This window comes from Arvicanthis niloticus, chromosome 26 (genome assembly GCF_011762505.2).
Source record: "Arvicanthis niloticus isolate mArvNil1 chromosome 26, mArvNil1.pat.X, whole genome shotgun sequence".
Classification (NCBI taxonomy): Eukaryota; Metazoa; Chordata; class Mammalia; order Rodentia; family Muridae; genus Arvicanthis; species Arvicanthis niloticus.
In genome coordinates this window covers 26,309,846-26,333,302 of record NC_133434.1, presented here as the reverse complement: position 1 = coordinate 26,333,302, position 23,457 = coordinate 26,309,846, and the positions used below count along the sequence as shown (strand labels likewise).

The 23,457-nt window shown below is 36.0% G+C and overlaps 1 protein-coding gene across 6 annotated transcripts in view; it reads left to right on the top strand.

The window, feature by feature from the left end:
- Scaper (S-phase cyclin A associated protein in the ER) overlaps nt 1–23,457 on the top strand; it is a 325,065-nt gene that overhangs the window by 130,179 nt on the left and 171,429 nt on the right. For all 6 annotated transcript variants that reach the window (XM_076925321.1, XM_076925318.1, XM_076925323.1 and 3 more), the window contains 3 exons: nt 1,386–1,522; nt 5,938–6,003; nt 22,810–22,936. In XM_076925321.1, the coding sequence (XP_076781436.1) occupies nt 1,386–1,522; nt 5,938–6,003; nt 22,810–22,936 (330 nt within the window). The remainder of the gene's footprint in view (nt 1–1,385; nt 1,523–5,937; nt 6,004–22,809; nt 22,937–23,457) is intronic.

The window sequence follows — 23,457 nt, the reverse complement described above, 5'->3', positions numbered from 1 at the left end:
CAGAGTTGGACTTGATGTTGGTTTCCTAACAAGGGCAATTTGCAGATTGGTTAGAGTTGGTAACGTTTTTACTGTACTCACAAGTTCAAGAGAGAGCAGAATTAAAGAGGTAAAGGTGGAGAGACTATACTTCCTAGTTCCATAAGGTACTAGCTTTAGGGGCACAAGAAAATGGATTTTTTAAAGATGATTTAAAGAAAAACTAAAGTGTGAATACTCAGAGAATTATAGATTCAAGTCTAGTGGAAGGAATAAGATTTAGTGTACTTTTGGAAGTCTTAACCCTGACAGGAGCATGAGTTTAAATATAATAGAGTGGAGAAAAGACAAAATATGTAGGCATCCATAGTGGGAGGTCAATTGGTCATGGGAGTGGATGGGAGTTCTATACAATGATCTTCTCTATAATTCCTCAGTTAAAGAAACATAGGCTTTAACTAAGAGATGGGGGAGGACAATAACAAGAGTTTGAGATTTGAAGAGGAGGTTCTAAAATGAATTTCTAGGCAGACAACTGTGGATAAGCTATAAGTATGTGTGCTTGGCTGCCTGGCATTTATGCTTGACTATAGTATCCTAAAATATGAAAGTAGTTGATACAGTTTCTCCCATAGATATACTACTCTTCTGTAGCGACAGACACAGAGATAGGTGGAGAGCTGGGTGTAGAGTTGGGCTTTTCCCATGTAAAGAATGAAGAGAGAGGCAAAGGAACTGGGTACATGAAATAGCATAGTTGCAGTGACAAGACTTCTAAGATGAAGAGAGGGCAAACAAGTCAAATTCTGCATTTCAACCAACAAAAACTGTCCTCAGTGCTATACACTGTCTTCTCCAGTGTGTCTTTTCTGAGATGATTTACCTTTCTCTTCCCTTTCCCCTACTCTAGTCTAGATACACACATACAAATCCAGCATCTGTGCAGATCAACACTATACTGCCTAATTGCAGTCTCCCCTTTTTACCCTGATGAACACCTGTGCCTTCTTCCCCTTGCACTTTTATTGCACATTAAATGACTAAGCAAACACTTGTATGGTACTATAATTTTGTGTATTTATTTTCCTTTCCCTTTGCACTGCTATGCTTATGTATCCTTAGCATATAGAACATTTGGTGTTCACCGAAGGTTTGATGAGTCATTGAAAATCTCAATTAAGACAGATTCTTTAGTGTTTAAAGCAGTTGTGAAAGCCAATATTGCCTATGGATTACTTTTAGTTTCTTTTATGTAATTTATTCTGTTTGCTATTCTGTAGTGGTCAATATTGCCTATGGATTACTTTTAGATTCTTTTATGTAATTTATTCTGTTTGCTATTCTGTAGTGGTCCTGTATTGCTTTAAAATATCATCACCCCCATCATTTCATTGATTATTTTGCAGGAACATCTGTCTTTGAAGAAATATGTTGTTGACATTGTGATTGAAAGTGCAGCTCCACCAGAACCTGTGAAAGATGGAGAAGAACGGCAAAAGAATAAGAAAAAAGCTAAAAAGATAAAAGCACGGATGAACACCAGGTAACATAAATGTCCTTAAATGTAAAAAAAATGCTCTTAGGGGTGGGCCATTTAATTTAATGAAAGAAAAAAACACTTAAACTTGTTTGCTTCAAAAGCTTTGGAAAAACCACCAATGAACCTAATTTATAGCCACTTTCTTTGATTGAGAAAGAAAACTGAGTATTGATCCAAAGCCCTCTTTTTCACCTGCTCAAGGGCTCTTTTTATAATTAGATACCAAGGCCATGCCAAACTTGGGCCTCTTTCAGCATACAATGGTACATTTAAATATTTGTAAACTAAGCTTATTTTTCTTTCCAACTATTGATTTTTAAATGAAGTATCAAAGAAAATCAATAGCAATCAACAAATAGAAGTCAGCTGGCTGTGGTGTCAAAGTCCATGACAGGGTTTAATTAATTTGGTTGCCTGTCACAACAGGAAAAGTTCAAGAAATATCTTAAAATGGAAAGTGAGTTATCAGGCCTGTAGTTTATCATCAGCCTCCAAAGTGACATCTGAGATCAGACAGCTGTGTAGTACATTACCTCACAAGCTTGAAGTGTCACATGATGACTGATGGGTCTTGTTTGAGGACACAAATACAGTTTTTTCTTAGTTGATACCTTTAACATTGAGAGAAAGCATTATGAATCTTACCTTTTATCATGAAAGTCTCAAAAGAAGGAGATAGTTATTAGTCCATGGAATTATCTATAAAAATGTGAAACAGGAATAATATTGAATGATACAGTTGTCTGTAGTTTTCGTGTCCAGATTGTGTCCTATCAAGGAATCTGTTTCATCTCAAAGCTCAGACATAACTCCAGAGTGTTTTGTATCTTTGAAAATGAATAGTTAGAAAACAAATGATGTTTCCTGATTTGACTTCATGAAAGAAGGAAGTGCCCTGTGTTTGTTGTGTATAAGAAACCCTAGGGATGATGGTTTTATTGGTCCTTCATACAGTGACCAGAAAAGGCTTTCTTGAATTCAGCATTAGCAATCAGTGTATGCTTCTAGGCACACTTTCCCAGTTTACTTCAGGGTGTTGCTAGCTTCATTTGGAGTTTCTGCTGAGAACTTTTTTTCTGACTCTTGAATGCTTGCTGATTTGTTCCCTTCACTTCTCTGTGCATACTCCCTGCTAAATCCTGATTTGACATGCCCTGTACTTGCTGATTACAAATTTTACCCCTTTAAGTGAAATTTAATGTACCTCAAACAAACTGTTCCTTCATCTCCCTCTAACATCTGACCTTACTATAGGGAAAAAAACGTTCTGTTATCATTGCCCAGGTCAGAGCCCTTTGAGTAGTCACTGTTGCCCTCCCACTTGACAAAGACTGCATATTCATTCTTACTTTAAATAATGTTGCTTGCTTTAAAATGTCTGCAGGGCCTTTAATCCCTCGCACTCTGGGGGCAGAGGCAGGGGATCTCTGTGAGTTCAAGGCCAACCTGGTCTATGTGAGGCTATGTAAATAAAATATCTGCAGGTGCTAAAGGCAGACAAAATCTCAGCATGTAGAGGAGAGGTAGACAGTGGGGCTAGAATGCTGACTCAGAGTTAAGAGCACTTAACTGCATTTGTAGGAGACCCAGGCTCAGGCTTAATACCCACATGATGGCTATAGCCTTCTGAAGCTCCAGTTCCACGCATAGCTGATGCCCTCTTCTGACATCCTTTAGCACCAGGCATACACACAGTGCACATACATACATGTAGGCAGATGTTCATATATACAATAAAAAGTAAATCTTTTTTTTATTTGTAGACCACCTATGTTGCCCTGCAGTTTCTTTGTCTTCTCCCATTCTCTTGGCTTCCATTCCCTTTATAGACATTCTTCTTCCCTCATCTCTACTTCATCTCCTTTTTCCTTTTGCCCCTATTCTTCCCCTGCCCTCCTCTCCCCTTCTTTTCCCCTTCTGCTTTTCTCTTCCCTGTGCTTTTTCTTCCCCAACAAAGTCTCATGACAAGTCAATACAACACTGAGTTGTCCACAGTGGTATAACACTGCTGCTGCTGCTGCTGCTGCTGCTGCTGCTGCTGCTGCTGCTGCTGCTGCTGCTGCTGCTGCTGCTGCTGCTGCTGCTGCTGTATTTCACTTTGTGACTCTGACTGGCCCTGAATAGCAGTTTTTCTGCCTCTGCTTTCCTGCGTGCTGGGATAATTAATAAGTGTGCATTACCATAGCTAACTATTTTGTATGTCCTTCTAATCATTTACCTACTAAATTGGCCCTTGGCAATCCCTTACATGCTTTCTGTAGTTATGGACTGATTTTTTTTGTTGTTCTATAAATTCTTATATTCAAAATCATACTCTCTTGCTGCTGACTCTTGCTAAGTACTTTTTCAAGATATATCTATATTTTGGGTCAATCAATCTGTTTTTCATTTATTGTTGAATATATGGATCATATAGGTAATATCAAAAGCTTTGTTCAGTTATCCTTTAATAAACATTTGAGTTGAAGTTTTATAGGTAGCAAGAGCGGCTCTTGGAGGAATTGGGGAAGGAGTAAAATATGACCAAAACCAAAAGCAAGCTCACAGCCCAACATTGTAAAGGCAACTATTTAGATAATTACAAAATTCAATGTTTGTATATGTTTTTTTTTGTTGTTGTTGTGTTGTTTTTCAAGACAGGGTTTCTCTGTATTGCCTTAGCTGTTTTAGAACTGGCCTTGAATTCACAGAGATCCATGTGCCTCTGCTTCCTAAGTGCTAGGATTAAATTGTGCACCACCACAGCACAGTTTATATATCTTGGTTTTAACCTTCTGTTTTTCCTGTGTGGTTTTGAAGACAATTCTATAAAACAGTATAAAACTATGTCAGTGAGCATACTGTGTACCATTTGCACAGATGGTTCACTATATCAGCAGTATCCTTCCTTAGATTCTGCCAAATGCAAATAGAAATATTTAGAAATAATATTTTTAGAAAATTTAGAAAGAATGTCTGTATGACTTGGTCCATTTCTCATTGTGACAGCATTGCTGATGAGAACAGTGTAAAGGGAAGAATTATTTTATGTGACAGTTTCAGGTGTTTCTATCCATAATGGCACACATATCTGTTCCCAAACATGTGTAAACACATAATACACACATACACCACAGCATTCAGCCATACTCATGAGAGGCAAGGGAGCTGAGTATTGATTTAACATTTGGTGATATGATTTGTAGAAAACAATGGCAGCTAGGCGGTGGAGGGCAGCTTTTACAAACTGGAATGACATGAAGTCTAAGTACATCAAGCTTTCCAGTAGAAGACATATATTTTCAGGAAGGGTTTTAAAAACTGCATCATATCTTCCAGGGAGTCACTTCAGATACAAACTTATAAATATATTTAACGTAAAAGGCCATCTGTGTATTTTATACAAACCATACCACAAAGATAGTAATCTTGGTAAAGTAACAGACTTCATGGTAAAAATGTCACAACAGATAGAGAATACCTTTTGTTTACTCTTAGAAAGAGGAAGACATAGTTTGTACTTATGAGTATGTCTTTGGAGGTCAGAGAGCCATCTCATGTGTTACTCTTTACCTTCTACCTTGTTTGAGACAGGTTCTTTTGTTCACCACTGTGCATCTGGCTATCTGGTCCACTAGTGTCTTGGACTTGTCCAGTCTGGACCTTACATCTTGCTGAAGGAACACTGGAGTTACCGATTTATCATACCTGCCTTTCCCGGGATATAGGGGGTAAAACTCAGGTTCTTAACCTTTTGTGGCTCACATTTTACCAATCAAGCCATAGCTCTATCCCACATTTAACATGTAAATTAATAGGTTTCTCTTTTATTTTCAGAAAAGAAAAAAGGAGAAATGAGTACATTAACTCAACATTAATATATTGCTTTACTGACACCTTTATGGTGGCTATCACCTCCTGCTCTAGACTAGCTGAAAACAGATAGTGGCAAAAAAGAGGCAGCCTGGATTTATATGAACCTTTGGTGTATGGTCAGTGTAAACAGTCAGACAAACCATTAAGAGCCAGGTCTACTTATTTCCAGAGTCTTTTATCTTTGAACTTAAATAAAAATTATTTACCCATACTTAACTTTAGACTATATACTTCTTGTGGTTCATAGAAAGTTTGCCATCTCAACTAATTTGTTGGAATCATATAGCCTTTTGAATTTACTACAAACTTATTTTTACATTTCTGTAATTCTTTAATCAACCAAGCCTATAAACTCAGAAGCATTCTTATTGAGTGAGATCTACATCTTATGAAGGAGTGTGCATTTTCAGTCTCTCAGGTTAGCATTTATATAATTTGAGTGAAAGTTTGTCACATTAACAGTATGATACACTACTGAGAATGGAAAAACTGGACTAACCTTTTGTATCATTATATAAGTGGCTGTAGAATAACTAATAAAGATGAAATCTTTTTTTCTTTAGGGCTAAAGAATATGAGAATTTAGTGGAAACCAAAAATTCTGGCTCTGAATCACCTTATAAAGCAAAGTGAGTATTTTATCTCTTTTTTTTTTTTTTTTTTATGTTTCTCCTTGGTTTCTACCTTTAAAAGAACTCTGTCTGGATTATCATACTGTTACTTGGGAAATTGGTATTCCCTTTTGGGTTCTTAGTCTTGTTAATAAATAATTTAGGAATGGCCTCAAACAGAAAGTTGAGTACAATTTTAATAGAATTTGAGATACAGGTTAGAAAGAGAAGAAATAATACAGTATCAGCTCTCTGGTTGTAATGAGAATGCCCCAGAAACAGTAACAGAAAGGTAATTGTAAAATTCACAAATGCTTGCAGATAAAATAAGGAGATTATATAACACAGTTTAGCTATGAAGTCTGAGAAAAAATTAAATATTTTTAAAATGAACAGAAACATAAACAAGTCTAATCAGAATCTGTGGGTACAGTGAATATACCTAGAAGGAAATTGACAGCATTCCATGTACATACGAGAAAAGAAGGTCTGAAATGAATTATCTGTACTCCTTCCTTCAGATACTATAAAGAAAGAGTGAGCTTAAACATAAGAAAATAAACTTTTGAAATCGGAAGAAGTCAAATGTTCAGTGAAAACTGAAATACATTCTCAGTGAAGGGAGACAGAGAATCCATAAGCAATACTTTGGAAACATGAAATTGTGATGTTTCCAGGCTCTATTGTAAAAGTAACTTTTATTCTCCTAATGTGTGTTGTAGTAAATATTTTATCTTTGACTTAGTCTGTCAGATTTTTCTCTGACTCACCACTTTGTCTGCCCCTCAAGTAGATGTCATTGTTTGGGATTAAAGGTGTGTGGCAGGTCTGCACTCCAGCCAGATCACACAGACCTAGAAGGTCTTTGGATCTGATGAGAGCAGCCATGTTGATAGATTACAATTCCTCTATACTCCATCTCATTTGTTCAGTAGATCCAAGTGTTTATGTTGCACCCACTGTTCCCTTTGATGTTCTGATACCGGGAGATTGATAGGAAGAACAGTATACCCTGGAAGCCAGAAATGTATTAGTGATTTAGATGGAGGAAGATAATAAACTGGTAGTGCCAGTCACTGATGTTATTGTCTCTCTAGAGTAGAGTGACAAGAGCTGTAGAGCTGCTTGGAGTGTGGTGATGGAAAGGTGCTTAGATTTCAATAACAAACACTTACAAGCATAGTTTCAAAACAGAAAATTTCAGCAACAGAAACTGAGGGACAGAAAGGCTGTTCCAGTGCATGCAGCCAACCCAGCTGCAGTAGGTAGAAACTGAGACAAAGCCACCAAACGAGAGCATCAAAAATTTACATTATAATTTAGCTATGAACTAACAGTCTTATTTGAAAACAAATTGAAGCCAGAAAGTTTAGTGAACAGAATGAGAAAAGAGCGATCTTCAGGACACATCGTGACAGAAATAGCATACCATTGTCAGGGCAAAGAGAAGAGCACGTAAAACCATGAAAACAACACTCACCTTCTCAGCAAGCAGATTTGCTGTTTAAAAACACAGATGTCCTGACATCTGCATAGCAAAATTATTGAAATTGTAATAATGTAATTCTCCAAACAGAGAAGCTGAGGACTGTATGGGTTGCTGAGTCCAAGATGAACCAGCACCATTACTTCTCAGACTATTCCATAAATTAGAGAAGGAACATTTCCAGACTCACTCTGTAAAGACAGTAATGCCTTGAATAAAGACATCAAAATAAAAATAAGATTCTGTAGGGCAGACCTATAGCCAGCTTGTCCTGGATGGGAAACCAGAAAACATTCTCTCTAAAGTCAGCATCTACTGTCACTTCTCTTTTGAAGCAGTTGGGGGGAAAGGAGAAGAGAAAGAAGAAACCATAGCCATAGAAATAAGGCAAGCAAAAGAATGAGATGGTTACAAATAAATAGACATTACATTTACCTAATTGCGAATGATACAATCTTATCATTAAAAACTCTACCAGAAGACTCTTAGGTGTGCTAAACACTTTCAGGAAAGTAACAGGATACAACATCAGCAGACAGATTGGAAGCTTTTCTGTATACCAACAGCTTACCCCTACAATGACCTTAAAAAGCCCTAAATATCTAGGCATAAACTTAGCCAGATATTAAAGACCCAAATAGAGAAAACTATCATATAAGACACTGAAAAAAGAAATTGAATACAGAGACCTCTCACGTTCATGGTTTGACAGACTGTAATTAAATGGCTATGTTACTAAATTAGTATACGGATTTAATGCAACCTTAATCAAAATACAACTGAAATAGAACATACATCTTAAATTTCATATGGAAAAACTAAAAGACCCTGAACTATAGGCTCTGTTGAATGTATGCCACACCTGACTTCAAACTGTATTACAAAGCTACATTAACAAAATCAGCGTGGTACTAGAATAAAAACAAATATACAGACCGATGAACAGTGTAGTTGATCCAAAAGTAAGCCTAAACAGCTATTTATTCTTCATTTAGGTGCCCAAAAAGACATAGGCAAGACAGGCTGTTCAGCTCATGGTGCTAGGGAAACAGGTCATTAAAATGTAAAAGACCAGATATAGAGTCCTATCCTTCACCCAGTACAAAAATCAATTAAAAGTATTCAGAGGGGACCTAAAAACAAAACCTACTTTAATACAATGACAGAAATTTGAAACTACCAGAATAAAACGTTAGAGAATACCTCTAGTTATTAGGTGTAAGCAATGTCTGTCTAAATAGAATTTTACTTTCTTAGGTAAAAAAATCAAGAATTGACAAATAAGAGTGCATAAAATTTTAAAAAAAAAAAAACTTTCTATAGCAAAGAAACAATGAAGATAGTCAATAACATATAAGAAATTTCTTACCAGCATTTATGGGATAGGATTCATTTCTAGAAGACCAAATAATCCAATCAACAAAAACAGACATAGAACTGAACAAATGCTTTTCACCTAGAAGAGTGGATTCATTTCTAGAAGACCAAATAATCTAATCAACAAAAACAGACATAGAACTGAACAAATGCTTTTCACATAGAAGAGTGTACCTGACTAGTAAATACATACACACTTTACTGTATCTTCCTCCATTTCTTATAAACAAATCAAAATTGTGCTGAGGTTCTTCCTTTCCTGTTAGAATGGCTCCTACTAAGAAAGGGAAAGCATAAGGATATAGGAAAAAGAAACTCTTATTCACTGCTTATGGGGCGTATATTAAACCAGCTAACATGAAAATTGTTATGAAAGCTTCTCAAAGGACTAAAGATAGACCTTGGACATGACTCCCTCATACCAGTTCTGGGGATGTGGTTAAAACAACCACAGCCAGCTTACTGTGGAGAACTGCTCTGCACTCAGAGCAGTAGACACAGTTTAACACAGCCATGCTTGGAGTCAGCTTAGTCTCTCGTCAACTGACCTCATTAAAAATGTCATACAAACCAAGTGGAGCTTTACTCAACTGTGGACTAAATAATGGTGCTGTAGTTAAAGGAATGAAACTGAAGCTCTTTGTTTCAAGTAGAAGAAGCCACTACTACAAACATAGGAGTGTTTCTCCTGTGAGATTCAGTCTAGGGGAGGGGAGAAGAAAGGTAAAGGTATCCTTAGGAATTGAGGAGAGAAGGATAAACAGGTAGGATGACAGGAAAGGTAACACAGAGTGAATATGATCAAAGTTTACCATGTCCATGCATGGAAATGTCAGAGTAAAACTCCTTTATACAATTAATACGCAATAATATGTAAAGATAAAATTGACAGACCTATAGCCAGCCTAAGAAAAAATGCAATGTAAGATACAGCTTCACTAATGTCAAAAAGAAAGTAACACTGTAAAGCCCAAGTTCATTAAAAGGGTAATATATGAATAAAAGAAATAAGAGTCATCCACTAATTCGATTACTTAGATGAAAAAGGATAGTTCTTGAAAGACACAATCTGCCAAATTTATACAAAGAAATCTACAACAGACTGGGTCTCTGTCTGTTAAAGAAATGTCATCAAGAACTTTCCATAACAGAATACACTGCATGGAACAGATCTCCTCACTAGTCATTTGTACCAGACATTTATAGAGGAAATGATTCTAATTGTCTGTAATCCATTTGTCAAGTTGTGACTACCTAATTCATTTTATGATGCAAGTATTAGCCTTATATTTCAACACTCAAACCACAAATATTAGAAGCAAAAAACTTGGGTGCTAGGAGTGGGGGCAACATTTGGGATGTAAGTAAATAATTAATAAAAAAAATTAAATTAAAATCAAAAAACAAAAACAAACTTGGATGCAAATATTCTCAGAAATACTAAAAATTGAAGTAAACGCCAGTATTTCCTTTTTCCATAATATTTTCTTCTGTTCTGTTTCTTTAAAAAAAAAAAAAGAGTTGGGGGGATGGGGGAAGGATTGTGGGAGGGGAGACTGGGAGTGGGACAGTGAGTGTATTGTAAAGTGAATAAGTAAAAAAATAAAATAAAAATTTATGAAAAGTTTAATTTTTAGTCCATTTTATGAATTAATACATATACATATACATATATATATATAATTTTATTGAATTCTCAATATACTTTTCTTCATTATTTGATAATGAAATAATTTTATGCAGATTTTATAGGTTTTTAGTTTTGGTTTGATTTATGATTTATTTTTTAATTTTAGATAGTATGTATTCTTGCCTGGCCTGGAACTCTCTGGACCATACTGCAATGAACTTGCAGTAATCTCCTTGCCTTGTCTTGCTTAGTTCAAAGATTTTGGTGGTCATTTCCACAATTTGCTTTTACATGTGCCAGATGTGATGACACATACCTTTAATCCCAGCACTCTGGAGGCAGAGATAGGCAGCTCTCACTATTATGAGACCGTCTTCATCTACATAGTGAATTCTAGACCAGGCACAGATACAATGAGACTGTCTCAAAACAAATGAACAAACAAACAAATACAAAAGCACAAAAATTATTTCTTTCATGTACTTAAATACATTAATACATTTTTGAATTATTTATTTTCATTAATTTCTATGTAATTTTATTTTCAGTTTGAATATGTTATTTATAAATAAATTTAAAATATTTAATAAATATAAAGTTTTTTCCTAATAGTTTTCTTAAATTATATTAACTATTATATATAATTATATATACACAACTTCCCAAGGCAGCCCCATAAGCAATAACCCAAACAGTCAAACTTTGGGAATTACTTATATCATGCATTGATTTCTAACTTGAAGTTTTTTTTTTTATTTTATTTTATTTTATCTGCATTTTATTACCATCTGAATCCAGGAGTACATACTACAATCAGACAAGGGTTCAGATTGTAAAATTATTTAGATTTTGTGAACCTTAAGACTAGGACATTATAATGTAAAAAGCCACACATATGTGATATATCTTTGTTCTAATGAAGCCTGATTTTCACATAATACAAATTAAACTATATTTTAAGATAGACAATAACTGGCTTTAGATAAACTCATAATTAAATGGTCTTTATTTTTTTAAATATATTTCTACTTTAAGATGCTTTATTTTATATTTTAAGTCTTCTAAGAAGCATTTGTCTGTTTGTGTGTGTGTGTGTGTGTGTATGTATATATATATATACACACACACACACACACAAATATATACAATCATGTTTAGACCTAACTCTATCTTTTATTTCTTTTTCTACAAACTCACTTGTTTGCAACGAAGAATTGTAAACAATTAGTTGGCAACTTGTTTTACTCTCCATGTTTTATTTATATCTTCACTTCGACGTGACTCATACTGTTCCACTGTTAAGTTGCCCAGTATTATGCCTAAAATTTCCATATATTGTTGACCCCCTCCTATGGTATATTTTCTTGCTCTGTGGCCAGCACTACAGTGTACATTTGTGTACTGGCTAGTCTTATGTCAGCTTGACTTAGAGTTTATCTGAATGGAGGGAGCCTCAATTGAAAGAATGCCTCCTCCTAAGATTTGGCTATAAGATGTTTTCTTAATTAGTGGTTAATGGAGGAGGGCCCAGCCTCTTGTCGGAGGTTCCATCCCTGGGCTGGTGGTCCTGGGTTCTATAAGAAAGCAGACTGCACAAACCAGGGGAGCAGGCCAGTACGCAGCATCCCTTTATGGCCTCTGTATCGGCTCCTGCCACCAGGTTTCTGCCCTGTTTACATCCCTGTCCTGGCTTTCTTCACTGATGGACTAAAATATAGAGGTGTAGGCCCAATAAACCTTTTCCCCCCATCTTGCTTTGTGGTCATGATGTTTCATCAAAACAATAGAAATCCTAACTAAGATAATGTTCATTGTGTATATGAGTAATTTTGCTGGACAGGAAAGGAAGCCAGTTTCTAGTATGCAGTTACATTTGGGCAGCTTCTCTACTTTCTTTATTTTTCCACTCATGCTATCTTGAAATTGTTTGGTATTTTGAAAAAAGTACTTTGTCTTAATTTTTTCACTGAGTTGTGCAAATTGCACTGCCTGTACTAGCTACCAGGGAAATGTGTGGGCCAGATGTCTATGTGTTCTTGTGGTAGCAGGACTTGGCACGTGCTTTCCACTGCACGCTTCCACCACTAAGCACAAGCACTTCCTTCCACAGTGGGATATTATTAGGGAGGTTTGCATTCCTCAGACACTCTTAAACATTGTATTCATATTTATTGTATATTTCTTCATTAGCTAAAAAGCATACTTTTATTTCAAATCAAATCTCTTTTCAATTCATAACATAAAATTCTATCTAGTTACAGAAAATTCAGTATAAAAGGTAAATTTTTTAATACTTCATTTTTAAATTTTGTTTTGGAACATTTGAATGCTCCATTTCCATAATGTCTCTATGCTAAAGGATGATTTTAAATATAGTTTTTCTGTTTTGATTACACTTGTACTATAATTCCTTGAGTTAGCCATTTTTTTCCCATTTCATTATCTACTGGATAGTAACTAGTCTAGATGCCACCCGCAGGATGACACTTCTGATCATCATGACACGGAAAGACGAGTGTCACATGGTCCCCTTCCTAAGCTGAGCATAGAACAGTGAGTACTAGTGGCTGATAGGGACCATGGCACAGTCAGTCTTCTCCTCTTGAATCCTATGCTTTACTTGCTTATGATTATCCGTTGTTAATCTCAACCTCAGATCTGGCACACAGAGGGGCCCTGCTTATATACCAGGTAAACTGATTTTCATTGTTGGATGGACCACCTCCAATAAACAAGCCAGATCTTTTGTACCTAGAATAAAAATATACTTGTATATAAATCCTTTGCTTGTGTCACATTTGCTTATGGGAAGAAAATAAAATTGCAAAGCAAGTCACTTTGTCACGTCCAAGGTCACTATGGGAGGAGAATGTACAAGTGGCAGCTATCAAAATATGATTCTTTGGTAGTCTTTAATGTAGTTCTGTTAGAAATCTCTGAGAATTCACCTCTTACTTGACCATTCTTTGTTTTACTGTCTTTTATTTGGTCTGTCTCATTTTCTTGTCTGGGAAACAGAATTTTTTTTCCTTGATAATATCTTTTAGTTTCATGGCTTTATATTACATAAATAGTGGTGGATTTTAAGTTTATTTCTCTAATCCAGACTGTTTTCCCACACTCCCATGTTTCCAACTTAATTAGCATTTGACTTTGATATTTGTATACTTCATACCTTTACATAAACGTATATAAAGCGAAACTCCTAATATTTTTCTCACTTGCTTACTTTAGGCAATGACGCCTACATCTTGAAAATGGAGGCTAACATGCTTATTTTCACACTCTCCAAAGTTCATTAGAGATTGCCTTTCTCTCCAAACTAGTACAAAACTGTGTACTACCTCCACAATGTCTACACCTTTGTAAGGGTTCTTTTTTTTTTTTTTTTTTTTTTTTTTTACTTTTTCAAGACAGGGTTTTTCTGTGTAGCCCTGGCTGTCCTGGAACTCACTCTGTAGACCAGGCTGGCCTCGAACTCAGAAATCCGCCTGCCTCTGCCTCCCAAGTGCTGGGATTAAAGGTGTGCACCACCACCGCCCGGCCTTTGTAAGGGTTCTTAACCTTTTTTTACATGTGACTTATTTCCCTAGAGGAATATTTATATAGCCATGATTATGTACATATATTTATTGAAATAAAACACTGATGTAAATCATAAAGAATTTTAGTTTAAAATAATTTTAATATATATATTATTTTACTATTTATTAAAGAAAATCATTTTAATAAATGAGATTGCATTTTTACATGTTTATGTAAAAGGTTAATGCTTTTTACATAAAGCGTTAAATCCTGGCTGAATATTTGATACTTAAGGACATGGAGAAACTTGAGCCATTTCTAGTTAACTGATGTTTTTATTTTAAAATTCTTAATTCTGAGAACATCACTTTGAATAAGTTAATAAAATGGCAAGAGTACAAATAGGACTTTTCACAAAATGTTGGAAATTTTGTCCTAATCCAAAGACAAAACTCATTGTACTTTTTATTGTGAAATTCAAGTTAGCATTATAAACAGCAGTATTGAAAACCAAACATTCTTGCACAATGAACTGGAAATATGCTTTAATTTGAAATTTCAATCCTGAGGAATGACACTGGCAAAATGGTATGTTTTCTGTAATTAAAGCACTGTATTTGTATGAAAGCAGGTAACTTTATATGTATGAAAACCACTGCAGTTCATAACATGCAGGAGTTCTGCATCTGTGACATGGTTTTCATGTAGCTTTTGGTGGTGGTGGTTTAATGTAGTGTGACATTTAATGTAGTGCAATGAAAGTTTGCATATTGTGTGTTCAGTTCCAAGGCTGCAGTGACAGAAACCTCTCATTCAGTAGGCATTGAATTTTGAGTTTGTGGTTTTGCATTCAGAAGCCTTTTACTGTTCCCAGTCTTCCTTCTCTGCATGAGGTTGGAACCCAGGACTTTAGAGGCTAGGCTGTAGCTTAAGCTGTTTTCACTTCTCACCCAGGGATTCCTTTGTAGACCTGAGGCATCACAGCCTCTGCACTCTTCCTAACAGGCCATTTCTCACAGGTGACCAGCTGGCATGACAGCAGCATACTTTAAAATATTTTCTATCTTTATATCAAAATTAAAGGAATACAATTCTTGCTTTTTTATAGTTGTTTATCCTTAACTGCAGGCAATTGTACACTTTTTTCTATAGATCTTAACAACTGCTAAATAATCTTTGCTCAATATTTCTGTAAACTTAAAAATTATCTTTTACAAAAATAAATATTTGGAGTAAAAACTTAATAAACTTCAGACAATCAAAATAACATTAAATAAGGACTAAGGATGACCATTGAAATTAGAGTTTCTTTAGAATTAAAATTAACCAATTCTCAGAAGGAAGTTAATATATAATATAAAATGGCTATCATACATTTAACTTCGTACTAATAGTGTTTAAAGGTTGGGATAATGAGGAAATATGTCTCTCAAAGTTTATTTTTTGTACTTGTGATAATTTTAGTAATACTGCTCCTCTCTGGCCATTGTGTCTGTGGATGAGATAAAGATAATATAGGCTCAAATCCTTGTTCTCCCCAATGCTCCTCATTTATAAGAAATGACCAACACTTGTCTTTATTCCTTTACCTGTTTTGAACTGGATTAATTTAGTTGGGATTTATTGAATGAATGTTAATCTTTCTGTTGTTTGAGAATTTCACATATGCATGTTATATCTTTTGATCACATCTACTACCCATTCCCTCCCTACCAGTACCTCCCCCGCCCCCCTTCCCTTCCACCACGTTTCCCTCACAACCTCATGTGCTCTTTTTTTTTTTTAAACCTACTGAGTCCACTCAATACATACATGGCAGTAGGGCCATCTACTGGAACATAGGGCCACATCCCTTAAGGAAACTGACTCTCTCTACCAGCAGCCAATAGCTCCTCAATTAGGAATAGAACTTCATGACCCGCTCTGTGATGGTTTGAATAAGAATGGTCACAATAGGCTCAAATGTTTGAATACTTGGTCCTTATGTGAGCTGTTTGAGAAAGATTAGGAGGTAGGGCCTTGTTGGAGCCCACACCATTTGATGCTCACTGTCTTCCTCCTCTCTCTCTCCTTGTCCCATTTGTGTAGATTACATGTAAATCCTCACTTACTGCTCCAATGCATATTTGCCTGGCTGCCTACCCACCCCTGCCATGATAGTCAATGTACTAACCCTCTGGAACTGTGAACTGCTGTGATTTCTAGTGTTCAGCAGCTCTGTAATGTCTGGAAACCACATTTTCTGCTGTCATGAACTCCCTTTGGCTCTTAAAATCTTTCTCCTCCATCTTCCAGGACTATCCCTGAGTTTTGGGTTGGGGAAAGGACTTTGTTTCTTTAGTTTTCATGTGAAAATCAAAGATATTTTAGAAGTATACAGATGTTGCTCCTGCTGGTTGCCCTGTGGGGAATAACATATTGTTGTGAGAAATGGTGATCCAGGTGACCCATTTAGAGTTCACAGTCTCTTCCTGTTGACAATATACGGGTTTCTGTTGTAATGCTATACATTACAAAAGAAATCTTCTCTGATTCTCTTTTTGGGCTTATGACATCCCCAAACATGTGTTCTTGGGCAAGTTAAGAGTATTAGTCATGATTTCCACCTTTGAGACTTTAATTCTTTAACATATGTAACCTAGAAAAATGAGTTACTAGTATTGACCAAAGGAAGTTGGTAGAATATAGTAGAAATCTGGTAGATCCCATATGCGGTACATTTACACAATGGAGTACTACTCAGCTATTAAAAACAATGACTTCATGAAATTCTTAAGCAAACTAGAAAATATCATCCAAAGTGAGGTAACCCAATTTACAAGGTGTTTTACCTTATTAAAACTTTGCATGTCATATATTTTTGCATGTGTGTTCACATATATATGCTTATGTATATATGTATATATACATATATATATACATATATACAATGCTTACTTCCTCTGTTTGATTGTTAAAGAACTTAAAAACAGTGACTTCATAGCAGTTGTGTTCGATAGTGGTTACTGTTTATGGCCTGAAATATCATTTTTCATGAAAAGAAAAAATTATATCTATGAAAGATCTTGATCTCAATACATTGTCGTACATCTGGCAGGGAAGTGGTTAAAGACCATTGTTTGTGCTATTAAAGAACTCAGGTATCAATTTGAAGAGTCCCCTTGCCAAAGATGGGGCAGTTAGAATTCACAAAGGATCATTAATTTCACTGATTGATTGAAACATAGCAAACAAGTGAAAGCCATGAATTTATAACATTGTAAAAAGTTATTATTTCTCGAAGATAATAAAACCACTAAAGAAAGGGAATGAGTCAGACGTTCTTCCTGCCTTTCCTATATGAAATTGGTAGCTAAAGAGTTCCAGTTAGAATGTATAAGATCAAAAACTCAGGTGACAGAAGATGCTGGGGAGAATGTTGAGAAAGGGGAACACTCGTCCACTGTTGGTGGGATTGCAAGCCAGTACAACCATTCTGGAAATCAGTCTGGCAGTTTCTCAGAAAATTGGACATTGTATTACCTGAGGACCCAGCTATACCACTCCTGGGCATATACCCAAAAGATGCTGCAACGTATAACAAGGACACATGCTCCACTATGTTCATAGCAGCCTTATTTATAATAGCCAGAAGCTGGAAAGAACCCAGAGGAATGGATACAGAAAATGGTACATTTACACAATGGAGTACTACTCAGCTATTAAAAACAATGACTTCATGAAATTCTTAGGCAAACTAGAAAATATCATCCAGAGTGAGGTAACTCAATCACGAAAGAACACACATGGTATACACTCACTGATAAGTGACTATTAGCCCAAAAGCTCACAGTAACAACTCACAGACCACATGAAGCTCATAAAGAAGGAAGTACAAAGTGTGGGTGCTTCAGTCCTTCTTAGGAGTAACAAAATACTCATGGGAGCAAATATGGAGACAAAGTGTGGGACAAAAACTGAAGGAGGGGCTACCCGGAGACTACCCCACCTAGAGATCCATCCCATGTGCAGTCATCAAATGCAGACACTGTTGTGGATGCCAGGAAGTGCATGATGACAGGAGCCTGATATAGTTGTCTCCTTAGAGGTCTGCCAGAGCCTGGAATATACAGAGGCAGATGCTCACAGCTAAACGTTTATTGAACTGATCATGGGCCCAATGAAGGAGTAAGAGAAGACTGAAGGAGCTGAAAGGGTTTGCGGCCCCATGGGGAGAGTGACAATACCAACCAACCAGAGCTCCAGGGCCTAAACCTCCACTTGGGAACTCACATGGAGGGACCCATTTGAGGATTAGGATGCTGAGGGAAGCAATGCCAAATGTTAAAATTCAAATATGTGAGAATGTCCAAGAGCCCTGCATGGGCAGTAAAAGCCCAAGTGCAGACAGTTGTGTCTATGCAGCAACACAGACAATACATTTTGGAGGGCAATTGGCTAAATATGTAAATATATTAAGAGTGGCAAAAGACAGGTTGCTATCTACTAAAGAGGACAGTAAATAAAGCCAGGGACTAAAGCAAAACTCTATTGTAGTGAATTAGATTGGTAACATGTGTATCTTATATATGGATAAATATACTTAAAGATGTATGAACATGAAATAGTGTGTATACACTTCCTAGCTCTTCCCCATTGAAGAGGTGCTTAGTAGTATAACAGTTGATAACATTAGTTATATCCAGCATACTCATGTAATGTGGTTTGCACAATTCTTTAAAAGCAGAAAATGATGTGGTTTTTTTAATAACGAGTTACTGGGAGCAAAATGAAGGATGAGAGCTACACTTAGTAGTGACTGAGGATTTATACTTAGATTGCAGTTAGAGATTATACTGGTATAGGAAAATGGCAATAGTGGGGAACCCTCTAGCTTCCAGCCTCACCAGCCATGGGCAGTTGGCTAAAATTCCAGGACCAAGTGTAAATTCCCTCCAGTTGAGCAAATTTTAAATCTAGTTAAATGGCTGTTGGTTGCCTTTAGGATGTAAGTTCCACTATTGCACCTTTGGAATATCTTGCTATTCTTGGCATTCTTTTGTTTCATAGGAGTTCATTAGGATAGAATGCTTTTCTCCCTTGGCAGCTTCCGTTCTTCTTTCAATATTATAAAAGCTAATCCTCAGGGAAGAGGTTCTAAAATCATAACCAAGTTGATCATCCACAGTTTCCAAGGTGTGGATGTCTTCAGCAATAGGGTGTTTTCTTCTTTCTCTGGAAAGTATCAATAGCAGCAGCAACAACCTACATTTATTGTCTTGGGAGAGCCTCTTGTACTGTCCTGACCAACATCTTGAAAGGAGGTTTCCCATGGCCGCTGCTGGAGCTTTTGTTAAATAGTCTCAGGTGTGGAGGGAATGTATTATTAACCAAGTGGTATGACTTCAATATCTGTGTGTTTGCATGTGCGTGCGTGCGTGCGTGTGTGTGTGTGTGTGTGTGTGTGTGTGTGCGTGCGTGTGTGCGTGTGTGTGTGTAAGACATATTGTATGCTACATACATATGTAATATGTAATTTTAAGTAAACATAAAATGATATAATTCCCTAAAGATTGTTTTGTATTTATATCTATCAATGACAAATTTAAGCTTAGAGTTGTTGGAATTATTCACATTTTTAAGAATAAAATTTCCATTTCTTATCACTCTCCACAAAACTGTTTATCTGACAGATATTTCTTATGTGTTAGGCAAGGAATTACCCTTTTTTCAATTTTGCTTTTTGAAAAAACAAAAAACAACAAAAAAAACCCTTTCAAAAGTAACCCCAATAATGATTTCTGTGTTGAAAACTGCATTTTCTAAGCCACTCTTGTCTTTAGACTTTAGGAAAGGTACAGGTTTCAGCTTGACTTTTGCAGTGCTGTATAATTATTGATAATTACCATCAAAATCAGATGTTTTGTTTTTCTTCAAAGGAACTATATTGTCTGTGGTGCTTGAGTAGAGGGAGGGAATGACACTGAGGTTCAGCTCATGTTACTAAAGTAACCCTTGATTTGGCATTTTTCCTTGAATATACTTTGATAAACCTTAGGTTGATATAACTCAGTGAAATGTAAGCTCCTTTCATGCTGTGAGTTAAAATGGTCCTTGTTCTTCCCTAAGTGTTTCTGGTTTCCAATGGAACGTAAGCACTCTTGGTAAGAATACTGCTAGCTTCTGTTACATGGCTGGATATTCAGTTACATACTGTGCAAACCTTATTCAACCAAAAGCCAAAGTAGCTACTTATCTATCACTTGCTGTCAATGACATGGTAGGGTCAGTAACTAGGGATTGATGGGAGTCTATCTCATACTAGACTTAGAAGGGAAATGATGCTAGTATTGTTTTATAGTTTGAATTCCTCTTTCCTTTTGTTAGGTCTAGATCTCTTAATGTAGCGTACTGGCAGTTGATTTAGACAATTATTTATTCCTTATCTATTAAAGTGAATGGTATTTGGTATAAATAAATAAATAAATAAATAAATAAATAAATCTGATCTTAAAAGGACCTGGGAAGGGAGAGAAGGAGATGGTAAAAGAGAAAGAGAAACAGAGACAGACACAGAGAGACAGAGGAACAGAGGCAGACAGACAGAGAGACAGAGGAACAGAGGCAGTCAGAGAGACAGAGAGATGTCCAGCTTTTAAGATGAAGAAATCATAGTGTAGAAAAGTTAAATAATATCCCTAGGGTTAATAAATCTGTAGTGCTGGCTCCAGATTTGAAGCATAGGCACTTTGGGTTTTAGAGTTTGTGTTCAGCATTAATTTGGGGGAATTACAAGCATATAGCAGAAACTGACTGGAAAACAGATGACGAGGGAGCTTCTGGTAAGGGAGTCCCATGACAATGCATGGTTTCCCTGTAGCTGAGGCTTTCAAATAAGGGACAAATAGCAACAGATCAATCAAATCTGGTGCTCACAACATTCAGCAGAAAACTGGGGAAGTTAAGTAGCTGTCTAGAGTTCCTGGTTACATTTTTGTTCATGGATGAGCTGCTTGTGGCTGATCATCTGACTTAATTTTTCCACGGTAGGCATTTTTATATTGGGATAACTAATAGTCACCTCTGTTGGAAATGTCTTCTAGGCATTCTCAAGGTCAAAGTGTTCTTAATAACCTAAGCTTCTCATTATCTTTCCCTCTCTTGATACAGAGAAAGGGGCCAACTTGACTCAGATCAGGGTTTAGGAAAAACTTGTCATAAATATGTTTGGTTTTGAAGTTGGGGGGAGGGATAGAAGTTTAGAGCCAATTTCTCTAATAACTCAAACAGCACATAATAGATAAGCACTATAATATAATTACACCTACTTCTGCACTACACAATTCAGTAGCTTCTAATTAGACATTACCATTAAATTATCAAAATTCAATACAATTTAGTAGTCAGTACTTAGTATACTCCAATAACCACAAGGATCTGGCAATTACAATGTGGATTATTCAAATAAAAAATATATATGTCATTGTAGGAAGTTCTTCATGGGTAAAGCACACGTTAAACAAGGTGAATGCATTAAAGAAATATCCAAAGTATAGACAATGACTTCTGTGCTAAAAATAGAGCTAAGTAGGAATTCCTGAGTAATTTGAAGATGGAGAAAGCATTTCAGGAAGAAATGAGTATTTTCAAAGACTAACATAGGAAGAAAAAAAATTGAGGTCCAGAAGGACTTCATGTGTTGCAGTTTGTGTAGAGGAGTTAGCTCTACTGACGAAGAGGGGACCTTCCTGGGATGTTAGAGGAGAGATGAGTGGGTGAGTGACTAAAGATAATGGCAAGATTTATTTTTCTTCTAGCAGCCTCTTTTCTATGTATGAAATATAAACTCTTATAAAAGCAAATGAGTTGAGTTTGTCAGAGTCATGAGTGGAAAAGACTCAAATGGTTTTTTTGAGTCAACTAAACAAAATAATTTATTTAAGGCATTGAGAAGACTGGCTGTTCCATGGTAGGAACTAAATTGACATTATTGCCATTGCTGGGGCATGTCTAATGTAAGTAATGAATGAAACAAAAGAGGGAATGTCTAAGAAATTTTTAAGAATTTGATTATAGTTATATCTTATGGAATCTACCATATTTGAAAAGTTGGAAGACAGATGAGAGAGGGATTGTCTGGAAGATCGTGTGGCGACTCATCTGCTGCTCAAGCAAACAAACACGAACAAAGAATGGTATGAAGAAGTAAAGGAAAGGAAAGGGAAGGCAACCATGAGACTTTAACCTGCGCTCCCTCTCTGAGGAGTCTAACAATCTAGAAAAGGAGTGGCATTCCTAGATCCAATCCAGAGGAGTACTTTGTCATTGTAAAAATTAACACCAAATGGTTCTGTGAAGTGGAGCATGGGAAGATTGATACTGTGGGAATTTGCAGTGTTTCAATGTCTGAGCCTAACAGGAGGATTTGGATCAGAACATGAAGCTTCTTAGGTTCTTCACTATGTTCCAGATCATCATCCTGTCACTTTCCACACAAAAAGAATGGTTTCAGTCACTACCACTGAGGCCGATGTTGCCTGCTGGTTGTTGCATTAGATGTGGTCTTAAATATAAAGAGCTGGGGGGGGGGCGGGGAATAAAATTTGGTGTTTAAAATAAATTAATTAATTTTTAAAAGTGAAGAGCTATAGTCAGTGAGTTGTTTATTTGCCTCCCCTTGTTGCTCTTTGAAGAAGTTTCAGGTAGAATATTGAGAGTAGCATGTGTTTCACATGTTTAGAAAAATGAACTCTATAATCTAAATATATATATATATATTCACACACAATTAATTAATACAGTTTTTCTTTTTCATTTTGTATTCAAGGCTTCAGAGATTAGCCAAAGATCTTGTAAAACAACTTCAAGTACAAGACAGTGGCTCTTGGGTAAATACTAAGGCTTCAGCTTTGGATCGGACCCTTGGTGAGATTGCTAGAATACTGGAGAAAGAGGTAGGTAGTAAACCTTTCTTGCCTGACCCTTGATCTTTGGGATGATTTCTCACTAGGACAAGAAATACAGCAGAATCTGTACTTATTTTCTGTGTTGTTAAAAGGCAGCCAACAATTGATAAACATTTTAAAATTTTTGGTTTCATATTATTTTGTTGTTTTCCTTTGCTTTTAGTAAAGTCCAGATTAGACCATGGTTTTCAATGATAATTTTTCCCCTATAAATAAGTTTACTCTGGACTGATAACTATACAGACATTTAATTTGATGGTACAAATTATAAATCATTGAACTATATAGCTTATAAATTAAAACAAAATATCTATGAAATACTATTTTCCTACCCACTTTGGACAGAAAATTTGATAATTTTCTTTAATAATTTGAATTACTTACTGTCTCAGCAATGCTTTAAAATCTGTACTGATTCTAATGGAATTTATTATACACATAAGAAAATGTTAAGTATAAAGTTCCATGTAATAGTATCAATAACATATCACTTTACTTTACCCTAGTCC